At 41.0% G+C, this 26,062-nt stretch overlaps 1 protein-coding gene across 1 annotated transcript in view; it reads left to right on the top strand.

The window, feature by feature from the left end:
* The window catches only part of LOC134045544 (uncharacterized), a 52,798-nt gene that overhangs the window by 21,481 nt on the left and 5,255 nt on the right, over positions 1 to 26,062 (top strand). Inside the window, exons 13-36 of the mRNA XM_062495366.1 lie at positions 822 to 958; positions 1,885 to 2,107; positions 3,107 to 3,221; positions 4,292 to 4,429; positions 5,379 to 5,486; positions 6,684 to 6,875; positions 7,644 to 7,810; positions 9,100 to 9,286; positions 10,410 to 10,611; positions 11,024 to 11,090; positions 14,354 to 14,413; positions 15,063 to 15,146; positions 17,732 to 17,804; positions 18,770 to 18,906; positions 19,300 to 19,431; positions 20,880 to 20,920; positions 21,623 to 21,665; positions 22,310 to 22,373; positions 22,564 to 22,733; positions 22,872 to 22,952; positions 23,684 to 23,721; positions 24,376 to 24,511; positions 25,202 to 25,338; positions 25,748 to 25,970. Coding sequence (XP_062351350.1) covers positions 822 to 958; positions 1,885 to 2,107; positions 3,107 to 3,221; positions 4,292 to 4,429; positions 5,379 to 5,486; positions 6,684 to 6,875; positions 7,644 to 7,810; positions 9,100 to 9,286; positions 10,410 to 10,611; positions 11,024 to 11,090; positions 14,354 to 14,413; positions 15,063 to 15,146; positions 17,732 to 17,804; positions 18,770 to 18,906; positions 19,300 to 19,431; positions 20,880 to 20,920; positions 21,623 to 21,665; positions 22,310 to 22,373; positions 22,564 to 22,733; positions 22,872 to 22,952; positions 23,684 to 23,721; positions 24,376 to 24,511; positions 25,202 to 25,338; positions 25,748 to 25,970 — 2,955 coding nt within the window. The remainder of the gene's footprint in view (positions 1 to 821; positions 959 to 1,884; positions 2,108 to 3,106; positions 3,222 to 4,291; positions 4,430 to 5,378; positions 5,487 to 6,683; positions 6,876 to 7,643; positions 7,811 to 9,099; positions 9,287 to 10,409; positions 10,612 to 11,023; positions 11,091 to 14,353; positions 14,414 to 15,062; positions 15,147 to 17,731; positions 17,805 to 18,769; positions 18,907 to 19,299; positions 19,432 to 20,879; positions 20,921 to 21,622; positions 21,666 to 22,309; positions 22,374 to 22,563; positions 22,734 to 22,871; positions 22,953 to 23,683; positions 23,722 to 24,375; positions 24,512 to 25,201; positions 25,339 to 25,747; positions 25,971 to 26,062) is intronic.

Here is a 26,062-nt window from a genome sequence, read left to right as displayed (position 1 = left end):
AAACGAGAGGTCAGCAAAGCAGGCCACATGTATCCGTTGTGCAGGTACCAGCTGGTCCGTGTGTCTTTACGTTTGCTTCTGCTGCCAAGGTTTGTTATTGAAAACACTAGTTGCAGTCACCATCCTTCATTACTATCAATTTGGAATTTGTCATAGTTGAGGTTTGTTCATTCCTGCCGTACTAAGCTATAACTGGATTGGTTTAGAAATACTGAATACGTTACACAGCAAAGATTATTTTCCCATGATTCCAATTTCACTACTTTGTGAGAGTTTAGGACAGACATCTTTGAGTGCTTCTTATATCTTCCATTTATTGTGGTTTTAAAATTCCTTAAAATAAATATAATCTATTTTAAAATAACTTCAAGATACTGGAGGATAACAGCATTGCTGAGGGTAGCTTCACAACAGTATCTGGGGACTGAGTGTATTTCTTTATGGGATTGGCATGCAGATTTTCATACAGAAGTAGTCAATGTGTGAAATAAGAGTAGCGGAGTGAGAGATGCGTAGAAAATACATTGTTGCTTCCACAGAAGGAAGTGTTCAGAAGTTCACAGAAGTTCATGTGTGCCTATATTTGCCTTAGAGATGAGCAAAAATCCAAGTTTGGGTTAATCTCTGAACCCATGTTTATCCAAAGGGAAATAAGTTGCAGTAGCATTTGTTGCTTGGTTTTGAAGTCTTTCCTTCTGAAAAGGGACCTGGGCTCTGAGATCAGGACCTGGGCTGGCTGTGGTGACCAGACTTCATTGCAGTGTGGGATGCAATGTTGAATGCTCTCAGTGGGAATGTCCCATCCTCCCTCTGCCCAACAGGTCCCCATCGTGGCCATCATCACGACAGGCGGAGGGCTGAAGTCAATGACAGGATTGTATGGCAGCCTCATGGGGCTCAAGAAGTTAAATCTGCTGGACTGTGTAACATACATCAGCGGGCTGTCTGGCACCACATGGTAAGCCACCTTGAGCAGGAGGCCTGACCAGTTTTGAGGGTCACACTGCTGCAGAGAATAGCTTCTAAAAGCAGACAAGACCAGGAGATTTTTTTCAAACATCATATAAACAAGTTTCTTAGTAACAGGCCATTAAATACTAGCTTGATTTGGTGCACACTTTTTCTATAAGCAGCTCATCAACTCCATGTGTGCAGCAGTTAAATATGCATATGACAATTACACTCACCAGGATGTAGTTACCGTAGATGTAACTGTGGATGCCCATAGCATCATGCCTCTTCCTTTCTCCACTGAATCCCAGCTATTGTGGTCCTGTTAACTTCTGAGACTGCCTCTGATTTCTATCTGGGAAAAGCTGCTGGACAATGCGCAGTTATCCCTGCAACCTGTCAGTTTTATGTTCCTCTGGGCAGTGTTATTCCCTGCTCACAGGACCTATGGCTCCCTAATGTCTGATTGTCCCATGCAGAGGAGGAGATTGGTTAAACAGAACATGACGTAAAAATAAAGCATAATGATATCATAAGATTAACACAAATTAATCAAGCCAAGAGACAGCTGTTAATATGAATGAGTTTAAGGTTCCATAAAAAAGCAAAGAGAATTTATTATCATTTTTTGCCTAGTTTGTGCTTCACAAGTGTACCTATGTTCACACCTGGCCGTTTTATCCCTTAAGCTTCTGCCAGTTGTGCTTTTAAAAAAAAAGGGTCAAGAACATATAAACCCCATGTCATTCTTCAGGGCCATTTTTATAAACAGTCACAGAAACTCTGGAGTGTTCATTCTGATGGATGGAGCAGCTAAACTGGAGCATGAGTCAGCAGAAGGGAATCCCTAAATGTAAACCTCTGTTCTGAAAGCACATTTCCAGTCTTCTTTTGCTCCTTTTGACTTTTGCTGTCTGTATTGCCTTTTCCCAGGACCATGGCCAACTTATACAGAGATGCCTACTGGTCACAGAAGGACCTGGACTCACATATTGGTGAAGCCCAAAAACAAGCAACAAAATGCAAGATGGGCTGTTTCTCTATGGATCGCATGAAGTACTACAACAAGCAGCTTTGCCAGCGGAAAGAAGAGGGATACAGGACATCATTTATAGATCTTTGGGGTCTCATGATTGAGTACTTACTAAACGATGGGGTATGATGTATATTCCATTTCTTAAAGAACCATGCGTTTTTCCCTTAGTGGATGGAAACTAGTCCATCATTTCAGAGAATGTACCTCAAAGCAGAGGGGAATTCTCTGTGTTAACACAATAGCAGATTTTTAAAACTCTTTTAATAGTTTGCCTGGAAAGACATGCATCCTATGTCCTAATAAATTCAGTTATGGATGCAGCCATTTGAACTCTGGCTGGTATTTAAATGGAAGTGAAGGCAGTCTTGGGAAATGCATCTGAGATGCAAATTACTCATGCAAAAAAAGTTCAAAATGCAAAGCAGAGTAATCTCAGCAGTGTGAAAACTATCTCAAGCAATCCAGAAACAGCTAGAATGTCCAGTGAATTGCATCCATTGGCAGGTGACTTGATATGCAAATACACTGGAGGCAGGTAGATATTTTACTTTTCCTCAGAAGCACTACTCACATGGTTTAAGTGATACTTATTTTTATAAGTAATTTCAAATTTGCTTTTCTGTTACTTGAAGGGGTTTCTACCCCTACAGTACAGCAGTACACTTCCTTTTCTCCCCATCTGGATCACAGTTCCAGGATGTGTGCTTTGGCACTGAGAAGAGGTGAGTGGTTGAGGGTTGAGCAGAAGTGTCCTTCAGTGAGGGCAGAAATGCTACAGTCATTCAACCATTCATTTGGGTTTATTTTTAATGTAAGTCCACTTATAACATTATGTATATGTAAACAGAACATAAATGCATAGAGGGTAGGTATTAAACATAGGTATTAAACACAGGTGTGAGTTAAATATATGCCTCTCTTTTAATCTCAGCTAGGTGAGGGCCCCCTTATAATTTAACCAAGCATTTTTCACTTTGAGCAGTGATGGCTATTTCTACGTAGCCATTAACCTCTCCCTAATCTTTCAGAACAAGCTACTCTTAAATTTTTCAGTAGTTCATGAGATTTCATGATTTTTCATAAATCTCCTCTCACGTAACGCTTCTTCTTCAAAACCAGAAAGACCCCCACAAGCTTTCAGAGCAGCAAGAAGCACTGTGTGATGGCCAGAACCCACTTCCCATCTATGTGTCAGTCTGTGTCCGGGACAGTTACAGCACAAATGATTTCAAAGGTAAGGATGTTGTTTGGGATCCTCTGAGGCTAAAATTGGTAGCTGAATTCCTGTCATCACTCTTCTCTTCTTGGCAGCACTTGGAGAAAACAATCCTGATGTTTTAGTTGCTTTTTTTGAGACATAACCATCACCTCCATGCCTTACAATTTTAATACAAGGGTTTTGGTGCAGCATTTCACTGTCTAGACATACACATACATGTCTAGAAATTCTGCCAGAAAGGCCATTTTGAGAAATATTGGAATTATCTGATAACTGCTTTTTCTCCATGGCCTGTTATTGTTTCGATATGAAGAATGACCACATAGTTTGGTAGAGTTTGGGAAGTCTCCTAACTGAATCCATTGCTTTTCTCATTGTTTTGTTTGTTTGTTTGTGTTTCTTTCCTATGGAGAATCAGAAGGAGGAGAAGGCGAAGAGAAAAATTCAGATCAGATTTTGTTTCAGTTGAGGCAAGGAAATGAACCATTTCTGAATGAAAACAAAATTACAGTCCATGACACTTCTGTCCCAGTTTTCACTCACACTGCAGTTATATCAGATAACTGCACTTCACTTGGGGATGATATCCAAGAAAGTCAAGAACTAGTTCTGCCTCCATTAGAACCACACATAGAGAGTATAACTGGTCTCTTACAGAAAAAACTGTTTCTGAAGAGCTGAGTATCCATCTTTGCACATAAACCGTTGTTTAGGGAAGATAAATTAACCGTATTGGTGAAGTACTGTCATCTGGACGTGGCGTATGGACGGCAGGGCCAAACTACATATGTGCTGGAAAACCCTGGGATCTTCCGTGCATATGGGGCGTGCAAAGCCTGGAGCCTTGAATGCCCCCAGTGTGCCACTTGTGCCACCAGCAGCACCACCACGACCAGCACAAGTGCTCCTGCCTCCCCATTGTGACCATGCCCAGGCTCAGACTGCTCCCTGGAGATCTGCCTTTAAGAGCGAGGCTTTGCAAAGACAGCACATTAAACACAGCTCAGACCAATGTACACCCAAGCTTCCCCTCTCCTCACGCCTGTGTGGGAGCCCTCTAATTGTCCATTGTGGCTGTATTGCAGAGTGGGTGGAGTTCACTCCCTACGAGGTGGGACTGCTGAAGTACGGTGTGTTTGTTCGCACGGAGCATTTCGGAAGCGAGTTCTTCATGGGCCGCTTGTTAAAAAAGCTCCCTGAATCCCGCATCTGCTACCTTCAAGGTGATGTATAGCCTTGTCCTGCCACAGAGGCACTTTGGAGGGGTGTAATGCTGTTAACCAGTGAGTAGATAGTTCTGTCTTAACATACTGAACACTGCCTGTGGGGAAATGGGAGTGGTAGTTTATCCAAAAGAATACAGTAAAAATAAAAAATGCATATTTTTTCAGTTTCTTGTTTGTCAATGTCTTGGTAGATGAGTTGTCTGTGTCTTATAGATGGAATAGATGAAGATCCTTAATTCTTTCATTGTAAGTAATAGCTCACACTTCTTTGATTATTCTTCTGATTCCTCTCTGAGTGCATTCAAACCTAAGTCAAATTCTGATAGTCAGATTTAAATTTACAATGACTGGTGATATGGTGGCACACTGTTTTGTTGACAAAGCCACCAGCACCCCTGTGGTAAGGCAGAGATGGGGAATCCTGCATGGAGAAAAGAGTGCACAGTGGAGCTGGAGCCCATTGCACATGTGAGCCTTTACAAGCTATGGTGTGAGATCTTGTCTTACAAACAAACATCTGAAAAGCCAGTTCATCCCCCTGTGAAACAAATTTAGGGTGTTTGAAAGGGTTTCTGATCAGAGTAAGTGCAAAAAAAAAAAAGCTGGAGAAAGCAAGATGGGATTGGAAACGATGTGTTTGTGGTGTATATGTTATCTGAATTCTTTGTTTTGCCTCTTGAGCAAGTGTGTCTTTTTTTCTCCTTTACTTGCCTCACATTCTTGCTCTCTTTACCGTGTGGCAGAGCCATGTAGTAGGTTAGGCACAAAGTTGATGGTAACATGACCTGAATTGATGACATAGAAAGTTAAGAGGAATTTAACAGCATGGGAGTTTAGAAATATTTGCATTAAGCCCATTAAAAAACTAAGCCATGAGGTCAAAATAGAAGGGAAAGGACACTTTGTTATTAAAATGTGTCCTTGTGTTCACTGGTTCCTTTTACAGGTATGTGGAGCAGTATATTTTCTGTGAACCTTTTACAAATATGGGGACTATCCCACAGTTCAGAGGACTTCTGGAAGAGATGGACGCAAGACAGAATAGATGAAGTTGGTGAGAAATTATTAAGCCTTTCATTTATGGTCATTCATTTTCCTGTGTGGCTTTTGGCATCATCTTGTCAACTTTGCTGAACCTGGCATCATAGGATCTTACGAAGAAATAGTGACTTCCCCTCACACTGTATAGAGTAAGTGGAAGAGGGTAATCAGGGAAAAGCTGCTGTAATTGCAACATTTACTAAAGCTCTACTGATTGCTTCAGAGGAAGTTTTAGAGGGGTCAGACATTTCTCAGCAAGTGTTCTGGCATTACAGTTCTCACTTAGCCATATAGAACCAAGAACCAAATGCAGAGAATATGGTATTTTTTACTTTTATAATTTCTCTGCCTATGCAGAGAATAAACCTTAATATCAACAGGTTAATCAGTGTTTCTTGGGTTTTTATTTTATTACTCAGAACAGTAATTACTGCACTGGATTCATACTGACACAAAGATAAATGAAGCCCAGAGGGTATTTTCTGAAGCAATGCAGAAACCATGATTTTATTGCTAAATCACTTGATATGATAGTAACTATAATTACAGACATCCTGAAAAATACAGAAATACAATGTGCAATCATGGGAACTACCAAGTCTCTCCTGCTGCACTGTCAGCCTCTTGGGTTGGCAAAGGAGATTGTCATTTCTAGAAACCACACCTTGTACCATGTTTCTGCTTTTCACCCATGTGCCATCTACTCACCACCTAAACTACCCATAGTTTCTGAATATGAATGTATGCCCCAGCTTTTCCTGGGGTGCTCTCACTCTGTTGATTAAGCATATGCTCACGTAGCCATGAGTGATGACTGGGTAGCAGCTGTCACTGTTGCAATAGACCCTGTGATTGCTGTTGTTGCCCATCTGACTGAGCAGCAGGCTATTCATCAGCCCCATCATCTCCATGCTTGCGTCTGTTTCGTGTTATCTTTCTGTGAGGATATTTAACTTCTGACAGAAGATTTTCTGAATTACTTAATTTCCTTTCCAAGACTATAGATTGCTTCTGATGAACTGTCTTCAGGCCAAAGCTTGAGACCATCAGCAGAGCTTTGCCCAGCAGCCATTCCTTTCCCTCAGAAGAATTTGTGTGAGTTTAGCGAATCATCCCAGAGGAGCCCTGAGAACTCCTTTGCACCAGGGCAGCCAGAAAGGAACACAAGTTAACAAGCAGTTCACGGACCAGTTTTTCTCCCCTCCTCTAGATGAAGACCCGGTGCTGCCCACAAGACCCCACGAGCTGAGGACTCGCATGTACACCCCCCCTGGCCCCCTGTCCAGCGCCCTGCGGGGAGCACTGACCGACCGCTTCTCCGTCGCCCAGCACCACAATTTCCTGAAGGGATACCAGCTGCATAACAGCTACATGGAGAACGAGCACTTCTGTCGGTGGAAAGGTGCTGGCCACTGATGTTTAACTGGCATCATTTTCAGGGGTTTTGCAGTGGGGAATTTAGGAAAGAAGTCTATCAGGTTTGGCAGGGGATAAAAATCCTCCCAAGAGAATATTTATTTTCTGAATAGACAGAAGACACTGAGACTTCGGTGTTGCCAGGTAGTGAAGACTTAATATTTGTTTGCTTAGTATTTGTTTGCTTCAGCTGAGGCCTGTGCAGTCCAGACTGAGAGGGTAGACTTGACACTGACAGAACTAAATTTAAAATGGCAGAGAACAGAGTGAACATGGGTGAATTTGGCAAGATTATACCTCTAACTTCAGACACAACTGAAATATCCAAGAAAATATCACCTATAAGAGAAAACTGGAAAGGAATGGGGCTTTCTAGTGCAAAGAAGAGGGGACTGAGTGGAAAGCATACGTCCAAATGTATAAAGGATTGAAAACATTTTTTTTCTCCAAATCAATGACAGATAGAAGATGAAACAATGGCTGAAATGAAGCAAGGCAGATTTAGGTTAATTATTAGATGTAGCTTACTGGCACTAAGTGTGACATGCTAATGCAATATATTGCCTGGAAATTCAACACAATTTCAGAACAGGAACTTGGGTGGGTTTTTTTATCCTTCTCATGCCTGTTTGATGATCTAGTGTGGCAATTAAATTAAACCAGGCCTCTGGAATGGCCAGGTCCACTTTAAACTTCTTTTTCCGGTCAAAATACCCACAGATATATTCTTATTAAAAATGTATTTTCCTTTTAGACACTGTGTTAGACTCACGTCCCAACCAGCTGATGCAAAGTCCTGATCAACTGGGCATGATAGATGCTGGATTTTTCATCAATACCAGCAGTGCACCACTTTTAAGGCCACAGAGGGAAGTGGATGTCATCATATATCTAAGTTATACTACTGGATCACATACATCGGTGAGGATGTTCTTGTTACCATGTGTTGTGTCTCCTTCTACTTGTAAATGCCCAGACTGCAGCATCTGGAACTGCTTGTTTGATCAGCTTCTTGGTTTATAGCATCTGCATTCCCCTGTGGTTTTCACTGTAGTGATTAATACTGTTCCTGTTTCTTCCTGGGCTCTTTCTTGCTGGTTTATGAGCATGTTGAATTATTCAAGGGGATGTCAGCATAGTCTTTTCCAGAATGACAGGAGGAGCTTCTTCTGCTTTATGCTGAATCAAGCAGGCTTCCAGACTGCATAAAAATGAGGAAGTGATTTTTTCTGACTTAAGTGAGAATATCAAAAGGGTGAAGTGGATATCAGTAGCAGATCATTTCTGGGCTGACAAATAGGATGCTACAAGTAAAGGTCAGTGATGAGCATCTTCCTGTAGAAAGCCCATTTCATGGAGATAAAATTAATTAGCTGTCTATAAGAGCTGGCAGAAAAGGAGTTTGGATCTTTTTATGTCAGAAACTGAGGTTAGTTGAAAACTCACTGTTAAGCACTTTGGCCTTCCTAAGCAGAATTACATTTTGAGAATGAGAACAGCTGTGCTACTGCTAGTAAGCTGTATGTTGGATGAGACAGATGTAATGAAGTTTTATTTCAGCCTCATTCATTTTCTAGGTAAAACTTATTAAAAAAGGCAGCTACAATTTTAAGTACTTCAGTAGAAACCTTTTTCTGCTTTACAGTGTTCACTATTAGATGGTGCAGAGTAAATAACACAGTGCATATTAGGACATGGTATTTTTACTGAGCATTTCAGGGAAAAGATGTAGCATGGCCTAATACTTCAGATTTTCTCAGTAAAATTTTAATCTCAGTTAACGCTGTGCCATAAATGACTGCACAGGTAGAAATATAATTGCACATTCAAACTTAACTTTCTTATCTCCTGGCTTCCAAATACACAAGATACTTAAAACATTTTCTTGCTGTGATTTCCTTCTCTAGTTAATTCTATACACGTGCGCTTTCATTTGCTAAAACTAATGCTTTACCCTAAACTTCTGCAAATTGCTTCAATTTTTTTAAAAAAGAAGTGTCCTGGGTGAATTCTTTAATTCTGAAATTGTGTTTACATCTTGTGATTAGCAATGTGGTTACTGTGTGTGGTAATTATATATAGAGTAATCTTTGATAAGAAGCGACTCACTCTATGGATCTGAGTCACTAAACCTTAATAGCAGATGACAATTTGGGTCCTTTAGACAATGAAGTTGATTTCCACTGCTGACCATTTTTGTGATCCTCCAGTCTCTAGATAAGGCGTGCAAATACTACTCAGAGCAAAAAATCCCATTCCCAACAATTTCTTTGACTGATGAAGATAAGAAAAATCTGAAGGAGTGCTACATCTTCCAAGATTCAGATTTGCCAGGGTGTCCAATTGTGATTTTCCTTCCCCTTGTGAATGATACCTTCCAAGAGTACAAAGCACCTGGTAAGTTACAAATAGAGGCAAAGCATTAAACAAAAGACACCACTGCTTCCCTGACTCAGACAGAGACTTCTTTGCTCGCTGGGTTCATGGGGGAGCTCTTTAGCTAATTAAATTTGTTTTCCCCATCCCTGCCAAAGCTATTATGTTCACTCATATCTTAATTGTGGCCCTAAGAGAACCAACACAGCCCATGTCTGCTGGATGGTGTTTACCTTCACCTCTCTCCCATTTGTTACTTGAAGTCTTCCTACCTAATTGCAAAAGCTTTTATTCCTGTGAAAGGCATAGGTCTCCCAGATTATTTCCTGCTGCATATATTGTCTATTGTTCAGGTATTGAATTCTACTCTTCAGGAGCCATAGTGTCTCATATGAGTGGTGGGGGAGAAAGAAACTGGCTTTCAGGCTGAATTCCTGCAATGTTAAGATCAGTGTGTCTCAGTCTGGTACAGCATCAGCCCAGGGATCATTTTACTCACTGTTCTGTGTTCAGGGCCTGTCACTCCTTTTCTGCCAGGCCACCTGCTTTGCACTCCTTTACTGCAGGTTCCTCAGATGCATTTTCTCTGCTCCTTGGTTAGCAGGGAGGTAAACCCCAAAGTACTGCTATTGTAGAATTTGTGTGACAGAATCAGAAAGGCAGAGATGGATCCTGGTGGCAGGTGCCCTGGACCTTATTCAGCATTGCAGGACCTCTCAGTTTCCACATGTTTCTTTCTCACTTAAATTTGATTCTTTTACTAGCAATTAATCTTCCTCAGCTGAGGTTCAAAGAAATCCCAGCTGCCTAGGGTAGACCTGCAGTGCATGAACAGTGTCTTTTGGAGTACCCTTTCAGGCTGACCTCCTTGCCTGATCCATGGCTTTAATGAGACAGATGTTTCTGAGTAATCTGTAAATGGGCACTGTGATGCCATCCCTCACTTTTCCTTTGTGCCCTCCTTACTTCAGACTCATGATGTTCTCTTGACTAGGGTGTTGGTGATAAATGACCTGCATTGTTTGCATTTAAACCCTATGAATTTTCTTCAGGAGAAAAGTTCTGCTCTTTGACACTTTATGGACAGTTTGACACTGATTAAGATAACCATGGTGTCACAGCAACAACAATTCCTTCTCTCCAGGTGTCAAGCGCTGTTGCTCAGAGATGGAGGGAGGCCAGCTTGACTTGACCAGCTCCTGTTCCCCCTACTGCATGTTCTCTGTCAGATACACTGATGAGAACTACTCCAAGCTGCTGAACCTCAGCGAGTACAATATCCTCAACAACTCTCAGATGATTATGCAGGCCTTGCAAACAGCGATGCAAAGGAGAAAGCAGAAAATGTGCTGATTGCCCGTCCAACTGCCCTTATCTTCTCAGAGGAGTTTTTCATGCTCTAGGACCCAGGAGGGACATAACTTTTTCAAACATTGGCCATTCTGCACTACAGAAACTACCCCAGCTGGTGCTGTGGTTTGCTGGGGTTTTTCCATTCCCAAGAAGTGGTCTCTGTAAGCAAAGACTTTGTGTGGGAAATTTTTACTTACTTTTGTTCTATAAATTAAGGTTGTCTGTAGAACACTGTTTGCCTAAAATACTTGTTAGATTTTTTAAATAGAGTGATTTTAAGCCTAACTTATTATACTATATCACATAAAGGAGTTTTTTACTGCCACAGTGCTACAGTTATGCAACATGGCCAACACACCTGCAGGCCATAAGAACGGAGTATAAACTTCTGCTCCCACAATTCAGCTTTGTGGAACACAAAGTGCAGCCAGCCCTGGAAAACAAAGAGAACCTGAGACACAACTGGGAGCTGGTATTGGATCCTTGGGTCAACTCTGTTTTGCAAGTGTCCCAAAGAGCAGCCACAGAGGCTGGAAATGTAAAGAGGGACAAGTGTGTGCACTCAACCAGCCCTGTGATTCGCGTCCACATCCTGGGCTCTCTTGGGCTGTGAATGAATCATATGTGATGGGAAGGAGCGACTTAGGAGGAAGTGGTGTAACACTTTTCACATAATTTGTTTTTTTTTAAAAAGTAAAGGGTATAATTTGGGCACATCAAAATTCCCTGTTAATTTAAGTCAGTTTTAATTGGTTTGTATATAGCCAGTATATAAAACCTCGACACTTTAATTTAAAGCTTTCAAAAAACACCCTGGATATTGTTTTCCCTGTTGAGTTACTTCTCATAATAAAATAGCATTCTTAAATTAAAAAGAAAAAGTACTTGAAAATATTTTGCTTCCAATAGGCAATGAAAACTTTGCTGTGTTGCTCAGTGTAACAGTTTAGATCATATCATACACCTATGAAAAAATTCCCTATTTGTTTAGTCCTGCCTGTACAAACTGAGTAAAAGTGAGTCAGTAGCCTGAAACAGCTAAGACCATTTTAAAACAATCCAAAGACCATGCATGGGATCTAGCATGAAAACACCAATTACATTTGTTGTGGGCTTGCATTTCTAAACTTTCTTCTTTTTCCCTTTTACTGAAAGTGCCTTTTTAAAAACTGTTCTGAACCGTGCTGAGGGTGAGCTGTCAAAATTATAAATCCATAACAACTTTTGCATTCCAGAAGCAAGTCAAATTGAAAACACATTTTATTTATAAATTCTGTGTCCTAAAGACAACTGGGAAATTTTTGAACAAAGAGTCTATTCAGCCAGGAAAAATCTATCAACTACATATTATAATGTGGGACTAAAATAAACTAAGGAAAATGCTTGGGTAAGTTGAGACATTTCATGTTAATATTTGACAAAACATCTTTGTTTTGAAACATAACTTCTTCTTAATAGACTGCGTATCTCGTCAGTCCAGGGAACCCAACTTGAAAATAACAGGGTTCATTCACAGCCAAATAACATGTTTGGCTCGTTACAAAATGACACTCCAATGATTTTCATTTTAGCAAGGAGCCATGACAAATTATCTTTACAAATTGGTTCACAGTGACTTTTCCAACACTTTAGTAATTTACTTTGTCAAAACAAAATTTACATTTTTTGCATCTGTATGTTGCCAGCATAAAGATCACAGCATAAATATTGGTGTTTGAGAGTTGTTAGGTTTTGAACAACTATGCACCTCTGATTTATTTTTTTCCCTGTGGTAGTTTCATTAGTCAAAGACACATAGTCAGACATGTGATGCTATGTGTTCTGCATATAATCCTGGGAATTATGTCCATTTTTACCTGAAAACCCTGTTGTGAAAAAATAAACACAGGTTTTAGCTATAAACTCTTGCCGCCTCCAGTTCTGAAGAAATGTTACTTACATGCAAAAATTTTGTGTATACAGTACAAGACAAGGCTTGTTTGCAAAATGAAAATTCTGCCTTGCTCCACATATTCAGGCATTTCAGTAATATGCTTCAGGTTCACAGTGTGAGCATTCCTTGTTCCTGGAAAACAAAGCTGGTTTTATCTCTGCAAAGAGCATACCAAATACTTGCTGTGAACATGGTGGATAAAGGAATGTCTCAGAGACATATTGCAGGAGTACAGAGTGACCCATGGTCCCTCCCTTGTGCAAGGGCTGTCTCTGATATGGATTGCAAATGCTGTCCATGAAAATGAGACTTTTTTGGCCACTGCACTGTGGGAGTGAAAGCCACAGAGGCTCAGTCCTGGTGAATAGTCTGGTTAATAGTTTTGCCTTCCAAGGAGATGTCATAGTAAAGCACTGTCTTTAAACATGACTGACATGCCAATTTTCTGTGACCTAATGAAAAATGCATTTCATCAAGCTACAGCATTGAGCTGGCACACAGAGGAAACATGCCACGTGTGTAGACATAACTCTTCATGGCGTCACAAAATACTGTACCCTATGGCAAAAATTTATTCTACCAATTTGGCTGTGATGACTGTTGATATTATTTTGCATGGGAATGTGCAAAGGAGACCTGTGCTGGCTGGTGGCAATGTTTGACCAGTAAGCTCTAGAATGCTCAGGGAATGAGCATCGTTTTGGTTGGAGATGGTGTACTGGGGAAGCAGGGAAGCCAGAATTCCTTTCCCCAGAAAGTTTTATCTGTTATGATCTGTTGATGATGCAACAGTCTTTGGCCACCTTTTCTAATCCTCCTCCAGTGAGCTGTGAGCCGTGCCAGTTGCAATGGCACAGGGGTCAGCTGTGTGTGTGGACAGGGGCAGGTGTCCTGCCCCAGAAATGGTGTCACAGTTTTGCCAAGGACTCTGGGGAGGGCAGCATGAGGTCAGGGCTGAGTTCTGCATCTGGCTGGCAGGTTTCATTGGGTCAGACACAGGCACTTACATGCATCTGGTTTGCAGCCAGAGTCAGACCGAGCTGGAAAATGGTGCAGAAGCATTCATGGGTGTGAAGCTAAGCTAAGGAAAATCATTGCTTCAGGACTCTACATCTAAACACAAAAATAATAGCAACAAACCATAGGACAGGAGAGGGAAGGAGTACAATGACTTGAGGAGAGAGCCAGCCCTACTGGACCTTGGCTGAGTAGGTAGAAACCACCATATGAGTGTGCTGCTCTGCATGCCTAGACCTGGGATTGTAGGGACATGTGGTTCAGAAAGCCTTAAACTGTTTTTTTGTAATAGCCAGGTTAGTCTGACAGCAGTAGTGTTATCTCCTTTTTTTTTTTTTTGTTTCTTTTCATATTAGCTGTTTTATTGTATCTGCTTATTGTCACAGGTAGCCTAAATTCAGTTTATGTACTGTTGCTGTATCTTATTGCAGAGTATGTGTTTCTGTGGGCTTTGAGGTCTTGCTAAGTTGAAAGTTCAGTGCTCAGGTAAGAGGGCATCCTTCTTTTACATTTAATTTTAAACCTGCCATTGGCCAATATAGAGCAAAGTGACTCAAACACAGTACTTCCACCTGCTGTATAGGCAAAAGTATTTTTTCCTACTTATTTGACCACAGGATGCAGCTTCCTACCATAAGAAAATGGGAGGGGAGTAACTGGTTTTAAGAAACCAGTCAGAGGTGGGGCTCTGAGTCAGTTTATAAAATAGTTGCTCACCTGCATCTGGGACATTTGAACTATTGATGCCTGTGGAAGCTGGGAGATGTGAGATTGCATTGCCACAGGTAACACTGGACGTGTGTGTGAACATGACCACAATGGACCAGGATGGCATTTTGTCTCAGGTAAGAAGGGTGCAGACCAAAGCAAGGCATCAGGGGTCTCGAGTGGTTGTGCTGCGTGCAGTGCAAAGATGATACTACTTTCTTGACCTACCATTGACTATAATGATTCTATACAGGATGAAGAAAATCAAAGCTTCAGGACTTCAATATTGAAACTTTAAAAGTTACAGTAAACCACAGGAAGAAAATGAAAACTACTTGGGGAGTAAGAGCTTATTTACAAGGGGAGCATTTTGAATATTGAGGCATCATATTAATTTGAGAGACACCATATCTGCAACTTTAGAATAAGTATCAAATAGCACGGAGGTGTGCTTCAAGGTGAAATATTAATGACAGGGTGTGTTTAAGGGAGACAGGTTTGCTGTTCCTTTAACAGCCAGGGCCAGGAGCTGCTTCCCCTCCCCGTGTGTCACGAAGGGCGGACCTTACCTGGATGCTGCGCCTTTGCTCAGGCTTAGTGGGGCAAGCACAGCCCAGGCAGTGGCACCGGGCACCGCAGGAAACCCCAGTTCCTGCAGGGCTCTACAGCCAGCGCTGACCATGGGCTCTGTGTCCCTGTGGCCCTGAAGTTCTCAATTCCCAAAGAGGATTGCCTTTAAGAAAATGATGTTTTTTCCAGGGATAACCTTGGCCCTTGTTGTTCCAGGAGCTGATCACTCAAACCTCTCATCAAGGAGACAGAACTATGCAGCTGAATCCTGATGGGAATCAGTGGACTCCTCTTACAAAGGTACTGCAAAGGAGAATTTCAGGAGGAAACTGTAAAGGGGATTTTCCTGTTGGGTGGAGGCTGGGCGAAAACAGGTAGGGTTCAGCATCTGCCCAACAATATAATTAGCTACTGTAACCCATGCAGTTCCCTCCATGGGACACTGTCCCGCTTATCGCTTTGATCATTCCACTTAGGTAGTCTTGCTTCATTGTAAATTCCTAGTGTGGCTTCCTGTCCTTGACACATGGGGAACAATTTCTGTTTAAACAAGAAATATTTTAAAAATATTTAAAATATTAAAGATATTTCAATAGGCTTTCAATAGGCTTTCTCTACACATCTTGCTAAAGCACAAGGACAAGCTCCTGCCAGTGTAGATACCAAGAGTGGGGAAATGATGCCATTTATTCTCATAGAAATATGCAGAATCTTAAAGTGGACTTTCAACACCTGATTTCCTTAATTAACCCCTCTTCTGGCCTCTAGTAAAAACAAGTGTATTTCCAGGAGCCTTCAGACATGAAATCTCTCCTCTAGGAAATGAGAGACTAGATGCGCTAGAAAATATTTTTACCCTTCCTCTCTCTAGTTTGTTGCCATTTAGTAATAATTAGGAACTCTCCCTTGCTCAATTTTGTGATGAGTACAGTTGCTGAGCAACAGGTGTTGTGCTCACAGTTTAAGGAACAGCCAACCTTTTCTTGATTAGCTGAATGGAAGACCTGAAAATGAGAAAATACACCTTGCAATACAACTCTCTACAATTCAGGGGTTGCAGCAGTTTCAGAACACACCAAACACCTCAAATTTTTTAGGCAAAACTCACGAAGCTGACAGGATTTTGGTAATTTCTTATTTATAGCTCTGTGTTGTCTAAGCCAAGGCTCCTTGGTCATGACACGGCACATCCACGTGCCTGAGTATTTTGTTCAATCTGCACTGCCTTCTTGGCACATGGGGATCACCATGAAGGTGGCTCCAGGGGATCTGATCCATGAAACTGAGTTGAACCCTTCCAGGAATTGCCTTCTCCAAAGCCAGCCACTGCCAGCATCAGTTATTGGCACTTTCTGCACCTGCCTCATTTCTGTGCCTTTAGGAGTTAGGTTTTAGACATGAATTCAAGTGCTCTGGGTAGTCTGATCCACAGCTACTCTTGGGACCCTTAGTAGTGGTTTGACACCCTTGATTTGTACACCCAGTGACCTGATGTGCAGCTGCACAACACCAATATTATTGGTGTCTTTTCCTAGAGCAGGGTGTTTTGGTCACTTGGAGGCTGACTTTACCTCTTTCTTCATTAGCCTACTTGCTAACTGCCCCCAGTCTCAACAACTTGTATTCATTAGCCCTGTGCCTGTGTTGATATGCTCAGGGTAAACATTTGGAGAGACTTCACATGGACATATATTCCATAACTCCTATGAACACTGATGCACTTCACTTTTTATGAATGGACACTATTAACACAGTGCATATCAAATCATTCTGCTCAGACAGTCCACCTAAAGTCTTGCTCTCCTTTCCTGCAGTACCTGTGTCACACCTCTTTCTCAGTGGGTCTCATGAGGTCAGTGTCATGCTAATGCCACTGCAGGGCTGGCAATGGCCTTTTATAGTCATTTTGCAGTATAGATGAAGTCTTTACCTGTCCATGGCCCTGTAGTTATGCTAAGTGCCTTTTAGGTCTTTTGGAGCCAAATTCCTCTGCAGATTTATATTCCTGCATGTTGTTTCTTTCCCCTCCCCTCTCCCTGATGGCAGAAATTATGAGTTATGTGGAAGTTATTTATTTGTTTATTTTATGGTAAAGGAAGAGGAGATATGAACTCATATCTCCAATATGAGATTAGAAGAGCAATATGAGAGGCTAAGAAGTCCTGCATGAGGTCAGAAACATGGGCTAAAATGAAAGAGGGAAGCCACAAGATAAAACAAGTTTCTTATCAGGTGTAAAACATTGTTTGCACTTCTTAGGCAAAACAGTGCAAAGAAACTTGAGATGTGAAAAGCTTACATACTTCAAAGCTAGAGAGAAATTTCTCACAAGAAAAAGGCAGAGGTGACCTTAGCTCAAGAGGGCAGCTACATCCCTGTAAATGAAAAACTCATGCATAGTAAGTAGCATGGTGGAAGTGCAAAACAGGAATCTCTTTCTCAGATCTTAAAATCAGTTTGGGGATCAGAGGTCAGCATTTAACTCTGTGGAGTACTGTACATTTAAAAGAACAGGAATATGAAAAAGTCATGACATAACTCAGCCAACTGAATATATGTAATGACTGGATAGAAGGTAATCATCACAATAATAATTTTCTCACTTGAAAAAGCTCAAAAGTAAGAAGGTCTAAAGCAAAATGGTCTTCATTTTCTATCTTGGAAATTTAAAAAATAAATCTCCCAAGAGTTATTTCAGTCTAGTACTTGATTTAGATGTTAGCAGGAAAATAAATGTGTTGGTCATTTCATAATCAAATAGAAAATTCAACTAAATTGTTCCTGAGTTGGGTGTTTATCTCTCTTGATCACTTCTCTCTTCTAAATATGGAATCTAACTTTAGTATTTATTCCTGTCTTTTGTATGTTTGTTTTTTTCCCTGCAGACGGAATCTTCTCTGTGTTACTTACTGACTGTAAGAGTCATAAGAGCAAGAAATATCCACCAGGCAGATGTTTGTGAGTATCTGTAGTGCTCTATAGAGGAGCTTATGGAGTTCCCTCTCACCTTCATAGGCTAATAAGTAGTCCTGCTCCAAGAAAAGGTGCTTTCTAGATTTATTCCATGCATGGAGGAAGTTCTGTTGTTGTGTACTGGTTCCAGCAGTGAATATGGAGTGTGTTGCTCTTCTTTGCATCAGCCCGTGTTCTCTGCAGAGGTAACTCCATGAGATCACAGCTGTGTCTATCACACATATTTCTCTGTGTCCCCAAAGGGAACAGTAAAATCTGTGCAATCTGTTGAAAGCAAAAAAAATGTGGAAAGATCTCCCATGTTTTCTTCTGGAGTATATTTATGTAACAAAGAACACAAAATGGTTGCTCTAACTGAGTAAATACTGAAAGATGAGAAGCCTTCTCTCAAATTTAGCTTGTATTCAATGTTTTCTCAATGCTAAGTAATCTAAACTACCATTCCCTAATTCTCTTTGTGCCAGCATTCCCAGATAAAAGCTCATCAGGTGTTGTTACATTTTGGAGCTCTTCTGGCTTCTGCTGGCCTGGAACCAAAATATAATAGAAGATTGTATCTACTTTTGCAGAAATCAGAAAGCTTTTTTTCTAATGTTCTGGTTGGCTAAAAGAGAAGATATAACTTTGTTTCCTTAATGCTTGCTGCATTTGTCTTGGATTTTTTTATCCTTGGCTAAACTGATTGTTTGATGACATATGACATAGAATGAAGAGAAACCCCTTAGCGTTTAATGTATTTATTGTATTTCTAATCACATTTATTTAGTGAAGAGTGATGTCACCCTTCCTTTTTCTCCGTTCCTCCTACCTAAATTGTATTGTTTATATTGAACATATATGCCGCTTTGTATCATAGTGTCTCTCTTTGAAAACAAAACTTCATATTGTTCAATTAGTTATTTCTTCTAGAGCAAATGCTCATTTTCGATGTGTTTGTATTTTTAATACAGTGAGCCATACTGATTGCTATGTGAGCCTGTGGCTGCCAACTGCTTCAAACGACAGATTTCAGACTAAAGCCGTCAAGAATTGCAAAGATCCAGTCTGGAATGAAACCTTCTATTTCAGGATCCAGAGTCAGGTTAAGGTACTGAACTGAGACTTTTCTGGTAACTGACCTAGGGAGCTGCTGAGAGGTTTTATCCTTTTCAAAGGGACATAAGCAATTTTCTCAAGAGGCAAGGAAAGATGCAGAAAGATGTGAGAATAACTCATATCCTCATGATGGTTTTCCATGCCATGAAAGACAGTTGTCTCAGCCATAGGTAGAATGTGCCATTTGAAATGTCTGTGATTTCCTCTCATTCCACCTCATAGGTGCTGACATGGAGTAGATTTCCTCTCCACTTCCTTCCCTTCCTGATCTATTTCTTTATGGCATCCCACTTCTCACAATGGCTGACTAAAACAGTTGTCCACAGGATCTCCTGCTTTGTATAGAACCTGACACATTTCTAAAGTCCTTTTCTTCCTTTGACAGAATGTGCTGGAGCTGGCACTCTATGATAAGGATGTGGTTACTCAGGATGACCACCTCTTCACAGTGTACTTTGACATAGCCAAACTTTCCCTGGGAGAGGAGGTCTTCATGCACTTCAAGTGTGATTCACAGGTGAGGTCTGGAAATAAGAAATGGAATAGCTTGGCAAGAACATATTTGTTAGCTTTTCTGTCTAAAATGTTATTTGTAAAATTTTGCCTTTTTTCCTTGTTGTTTGTCAACTGCCTAGCCACATAAAAATAAGTTGGTTTTCATTCTGACGTGGGAAAACCTCTTCACAGCTGGATCTGTAGGCACACTTAAGGGTTTGGTGTTGGCCATGGAGGTTCACAGATTTCAGGTTTATGGCAAAATTGTCACTTTGCTGAGCCTGCCCCCATCGAGGGTCAAGGAGGGTGTCCATGCCAGTACCTGATGTTTTTGTCATAACCTATTACTTAGCCTAATAATTAGGAAGTAAAAACTCCAATAATCAGAACTGAATGTCAAACCAGACTAATTGCTAATTATGGAACGGGGCATGGGTTTTTATATAAAGTCTAAGTCGTGCCACCCAGCTTGGCAGCAAGAAATAATCCTATCTTGAATGTCCAGGGAGACTGAAAGTTGTACATCCTATCTCCCAGCATGTTCTGTCTATCATTCTCCTTTTCCAGTTCCCTTCCAATTTCTTGTACATTTGTCATGCACCACTCAGTTGAGGAATTACTTTCTCTACACACACCCAAGCTCCACACTGCACTTCATTGTCTTTAAATGCCTTATCTGACAATTCTGTTCCTTGCAAAATACCAAAGGACCAGTGTGTGGACTTCCACTAAGCTCTGGTGAAATTAAAACTTTGGCTAGTTGTAACCCAGCTGACCACTTTGAGTGGTTACAGGTGCCGTATCCAAGCCTTTTGCTTTTGTGTTGGCACAGCAATACCAGTTAGAGCTCACACTCTTCAAGCCTTTGTAAACATTTTTGTCCTATATTATTAACTTTTTTGTATCTTTAATTCAGTGGGTAATTTGAGCAACTAAATAGCCTACAGCATGATCTCACTTTGCTGTTCATCAACCCTTCTGTCTCCAATTTTGTTTTCCTCTTGCCTGTGCTTTCTTTCCCCTGAGGATTATACTCTTTTTTTCTTATACACTTCACAGACCAGGCCTTAATCTTTGGGACAGATTTACCTCTGTCCCAAAGCCCTCAACTTGTTGCCAGACAAAGAGGTTTTCATCTTCCACAACTGCTTTGCATGTCACCATTTCTCTTCCTGACACCAGAAGGCTTTGACTCTCCACTTCAGCAGATCCCCTTTCTTTTTGCTGGCAGACTCTGAATGAGACAACGTCTCTTCCTAGGTCTGTCCCTTAGGTCCAGCAGAAGCAGGGAAGCCAAATAATTTCTGTATTAAAATCTTCTATGACAGCCATCCACAAGCTTCCTATCAGTAGAGAATCTTCATGTATACCCAGACTGTGAGAATGAAGACTTGCATTGTGAGAACTGTCAGTAAACTGTACTGACAGAAGTAGTAGTACCAGAATAATTTTTCTTTCTTTATTTTCCAGAGACGAGAGGAATTGGAGGTGGGATTTGCCTTGGATAATATGTGAGTAAACATGAAATGCAACATAACCTGGAACAAAAAGAAACAGCAGTTCAGAGGCATGAAATAATCTAGTCTGTTCAGAGTGCATCATTCCCAAGGCATCTGTGCTATGAGCTGTGTCGACAAATGGGTGAATGCCAGAATGACCTCCCTTGAACTTCAGGCAAACAGAGAAAACAGCCTAGAAACTTTTCTTTGTCTAATGTAGTGAACATTATTTAAAACTAGAATGTTACTGGTTTGTTATGCGCTTGTGTTTGAGATCAGCAAGAAGGTGCACCTCCCTTCAAAATACAACATGGAATAATGCACTGGATTTCTGATCCAGAGCCTTTATTGTTCCATCATCCAACAAAATGTGATTTTTTTAAAAAATTGGATTCCATGAAACCATCCTTGGCCTCAGCTTGGGACTCAGCATAAAATCTCTACATGATTTGGCTTAGAGCAGGTGTTTTTTTTGTTTTTTTTTTTGTCCTGAGCTCCAGAACTGGGTGAGCCAGTAGGATGACAATTGTGTCTTAACATAGTAGAGTGAGGAAACTTGTACAACTAGTCTCCTTGGACTTTTCTTTCTTTTCTTTCAAATCCAATATGCAGGTAAAAATATGCAAGACGAAAATCAGGAGAAGGGTGGGGCTCATGAACCATACTGTAATTTTAATGAGTTATTGTAAATGCATTTTTCTTTCTGTTTCCTAGTTCGGGCCCTCCTGAAACAATCATTACTAATGGAGTGCTAGTGGTGAGTGTTGTATTTCATCATCTTCTTTGTCCTGTTGCCACACTTGTTTCACTTGACTCACAGTCATCAGGACAACATACCCCTTGACTGAGACAGCCAGCACTGAAGCATTCCCATTTCCCACTTCATCCTGACACATCATTGTGGATGGCACCTCTGGAGACACTGTGGCTGGAACAGCATGGAGATCCCCTATCCCAACACCCCTTTGCTGTTGCAAAGAAAACACATGGGAGTAGTTTAGCTCTGAGACACCAGTGTAGCAGTGAATTCTTCCTTAGACATCACTCCTCCCAAATGCCCCTATTGCCAAAGTAAGAGGGTTTGTCCTGTCCCATGCACATATCATTTCCCACATTCATAACTGTTCTTTTTACACAGGGAGTTCCCATCCCTCAGTGATAATAAATTCTCATTTATTATCTTTGCTAGCTCATGAATTGTGTTTAAAACAATCCTTGCATCTCTGGGATCCTGAAAGTACTGTTTTTGACTTTGTCCTCCTCTTCTCCCTTCTGCAAGGCCTGTTCATCCACACTGCACTCCTGCCTTGCCCTGGTTCTATCCCATCTAGTCTAAGAAACAGAATGTCATATTGGGAAATTCCCTGCCATGATGTATTTTACTGTTCACATCTCTTACAGTCTCGCAAAATCTGCTGCTTAGAAGTTCAGGTGATTGAGAAGAAGAAAAAGGAGAAGAAATCAAGTAAGGTTATTTCTCCATCTGCTATTTTTAACTCATGTGCTAATATTATGAACACAATTGGCTTAATGTAAGAATTAAAAAACCCCGACAAATCCAAATCATAAGAACAGCCTTGTGACTCTGTAAGAATTCTTGTTACCAGTTTTGATGAGAAAACTAATCTGTGTCTGCTTTCGTGTTATTTCCATAGAAAAAGAATTCTCCTTTAAAGTGCAAGGCTCTTACGAAGGCACCCAGGACATTGTGCTGGGATCTAATCTGGTCTTCAGCTCCTCCTCTCCTGCCAAATTCCACTATGCCAGATACAAGCAGCCAAAACTGGATGTTATACTACCAGGGAAGAAACGACCTCCCTCCTCAGTATGTTACAACTGAGCTTTAAAAACCATCATAACAGCATGTAAAATATTATATACCATAAATAGTAACACTAATTTACATTGTGGGCAGAGAGTAACATTCCTTACAATATAAACCTGGGTGTTTGTATTTTTTCAGCACTCATGTGTGTATGATACAGGCTGTCCAAATGTGGAACTGCATTCCATTCCAAGTGGAAAAAACATGATCTTAGCAGAGGTGAGTGCCTGCTTTTTTGTGGGAGAGACTGAGAAACGTGAATGTGGAAGTCTGCATCCCCCTGATGATTACCATGCTACTTTCTGACACTTCAGGCCTGCAGACAAAAATACCACAGCCTAACAGTGCTAGGTCTTTCAGCAATTAGGCCAGATTGTGCCTTGTTCTGTTTGAATAGGTGTGGGGCATCCTGATCTTACTTCACACTTGATGTTGACACTCTGCTCTTCCCCTTCTCACACAGCAGCGGGGCACCTGAGCTGACTGAGGTAGAGTCAGACTCCTGCTGATGCTGACGATGCTTTACAAAGCACTTTTAGACTCGTAGTTAAAAAAACCCGTGTAGACTGGAAGGATCACAACTGTTGTGGGGTATAAGCCACAGAAAGGGGGGAATAAATGCTGATGCATAGAATCATAGTCCTGGCTGGCTGCCTCAGAGGTACTGTTGGTAGAGATGGGTAAGGTTTACATTATCATTACTCTGTAAACAGCAATTATCCTCAGATGTTACATTTAGTAGAGAACACTAAAAATTGTTGAACAACTTCCCTTTCAGTAAAACACTACAGTCATTTTGCATAGGCAGCTGGATTATTCGAGCTCCTGATTACTCAGAGCTCATGATTTGTACCCACATTGCCAGGATGGCACAAGATAAAATTCCTCCTTAGACTGCAGGGAAGAAACAGGTTGCCAGCTCTCACATTGTTCACATTCTTGCTTTCCAGGATAAAAGATTCGATTTATATGCGAAAGCAGAAGACTGGTAAGAGACTCTTGGAGGTAAACTCTTACTTAGCTGAACTTCTCTCAACCCCGGGGATCAATTTACTGGGGAGGAGGCACTCAGAGCAGGACTGTAGGTGGTGTGACCAGGTGATGCGGCATTCACATGAGCTGGAAGCAACTGCAGATAGTGTAGTGTAATACATGTAGATAACACATACTGAGACATGAATAATGAAAACATATGCATAAAAATAAAAATAGAAAAAATAATAATATTAAAAGTCAATTATGCTACCCAGAGCTATGCTCCACAGTCTTTTACCTTTTCTTTAGCATTGGGCAAGATTATGAAGTAGGAAAAATTTCTGCCTAATTCAAGAAAGTATGAACAGTTTTTTTCCTATAGGTCTCAGCTCACTAAGATGTGAGAGAGTCCTGATGGCAGATATCTCAGAATTTAGCTGCAGGAGTGTCTTTCCTTAGGTTTTATTTTGATAGCTGCTTAGAAATTTATCAGTCCTTTTTTCTATCCTTCTTTCATGCAGCATTGTATACTTGCTTGGAAGTGTAGGAAAGGGATCTCCTGTAAGTGTAGTATTTTGTGGGTCAAATTCATTTTATTGCACTGGAAACTCTGAGCTTGTCTACCAATAATAAAATGGATTTTTTTTTTTCCTAATCTCTCCTTCAGCCCAGACCACCTTGATGTGCGTTTAGGATTTGACCTCTGCAAACAGGAGCAAGACTTTCTCTGCAAAAGGAAGAATTATGTTATTCCTGCTCTGAAGAAGGTTCTGCAGCTGGAACAGGATCTGCTGGACCATGAGGTCTGTGGGGAAAGCATTAAAAGCATCTCACCAGTGCTTAGCAGTGAGAGTATAATGGCATAATACAGTCTCTTTTTCTTCACAGTTAAGTTTTTTTCCGATCTTTCTTTGTCTTAGAACTTGGGTATACCTTCAATACTGCCCCATATCTCTAAATTCACCCTGCTGGTTTTTGTCCTTTGCAGTTGCTTTCCTGAGTTGAACCCTTTTCCAGCTACACCTTCCTTGGATGTCAGACCTGATATTCCTTATATACGAATGGCTTCTTCCACACTCTTTACCCTATTATTGTTATCCTTGTTGGCAGTCCCTCCTCTCTTTGACCTGTGAGATTTCTTTTTAATTCCTGCCTATTCAACTGATTTTTTTTCTCTTATTGTCTTTTTTGGTTTGAATTACTGCTCCAAACATCTTCGTACTGCACCACACATGTTTCATACCAAATATCTGTGTTGAACACATCAGAGACAAGTGTCAGATATCTAAGCAAAAATGGTCATTGTTTCTATTCCTGTTCTCCTTTATAAAATAAATGGTAGAGTATATTTCAGTAGAAATAATTTAGAAAGAATTTGTGCCTGGGCACACGTGGTGGTGTTAGGCTTTATGTATCAGGAGGTCTCTGCTGAGGGCTGGGGTCAGGTGCAGCCCCTGTGTGACGCTGGCCCTTTCTGTCCCTGTGTTGCACAGGCCCCAGTGGTGGCTGTCATGACCACAGGAGGAGGGATGAGATCCTTGACTGCACTCTATGGCAGCCTGAGGGGACTCAAAAAGCTCAATGTCTTGGACTGTGCTACCTACCTGACTGGCTTGTCTGGTACTACCTGGTGAGTAGGACTGGGCAGCCCTTGGCTGGAGTCTCCCTGGTGACACCAAAGTGCTGAAGGAGGCTGGGGCTGATGTGCAGTAGTTTGCTATAATAACTTCTCAGCAGTCCTACTTCATCTTCTTACAAAACTCACAGAATAGTCTTTTCATGGAAGAAAGTCATGTAATTTGCAACTGTATGAAAACAAGTGTTTTTCTAAGAATGGTTATGGAAAATTGTTCAAGCTGTTTTGACAGGAGTAATGACTGTGACTTCAACAGGAACATGACAGTTTCATAGGGAACTAAAACCAGGAAACCTTATTTTCAAATCAAGAACTTAAAACAGAAGCATAAAATGTAGATATGGCTTACCTCAAATCTTGGTGTGCTTTTTTTCCCTCTTCAATATGTATTTCCTCTTCCTAGGACCATGTCAAACTTGTACAGAGATGCTGAGTGGTCACAAAAGGATCTCGACAAGCAAATCAGTGAGGCTCGAAAACATATGACAAAATGCAAAATAAATTCCTTTTCCTTGGAGTATTTGAAGTATTACAAAAAGCAGCTGTCCCAACGGAAAAGAGAGGGCCACAAAACGTCCTTTATAGATCTCTGGGGTCTTGTCCTGGAATCTTTTTTGCATGATGGGGTACAGTATATCATAAAGCAGCATTTACAGTTGCTTACCATTTTCTGAAAATTTATTTCTGGAAAAGAGATTTTCCTGTTGGCTCTGAGAAA

This window comes from Cinclus cinclus, chromosome 6, assembly GCF_963662255.1.
Source record: "Cinclus cinclus chromosome 6, bCinCin1.1, whole genome shotgun sequence".
Taxonomy (NCBI): domain Eukaryota; kingdom Metazoa; phylum Chordata; class Aves; order Passeriformes; family Cinclidae; genus Cinclus; species Cinclus cinclus.
This window is presented reverse-complemented; position numbering and strand designations above follow the sequence as displayed.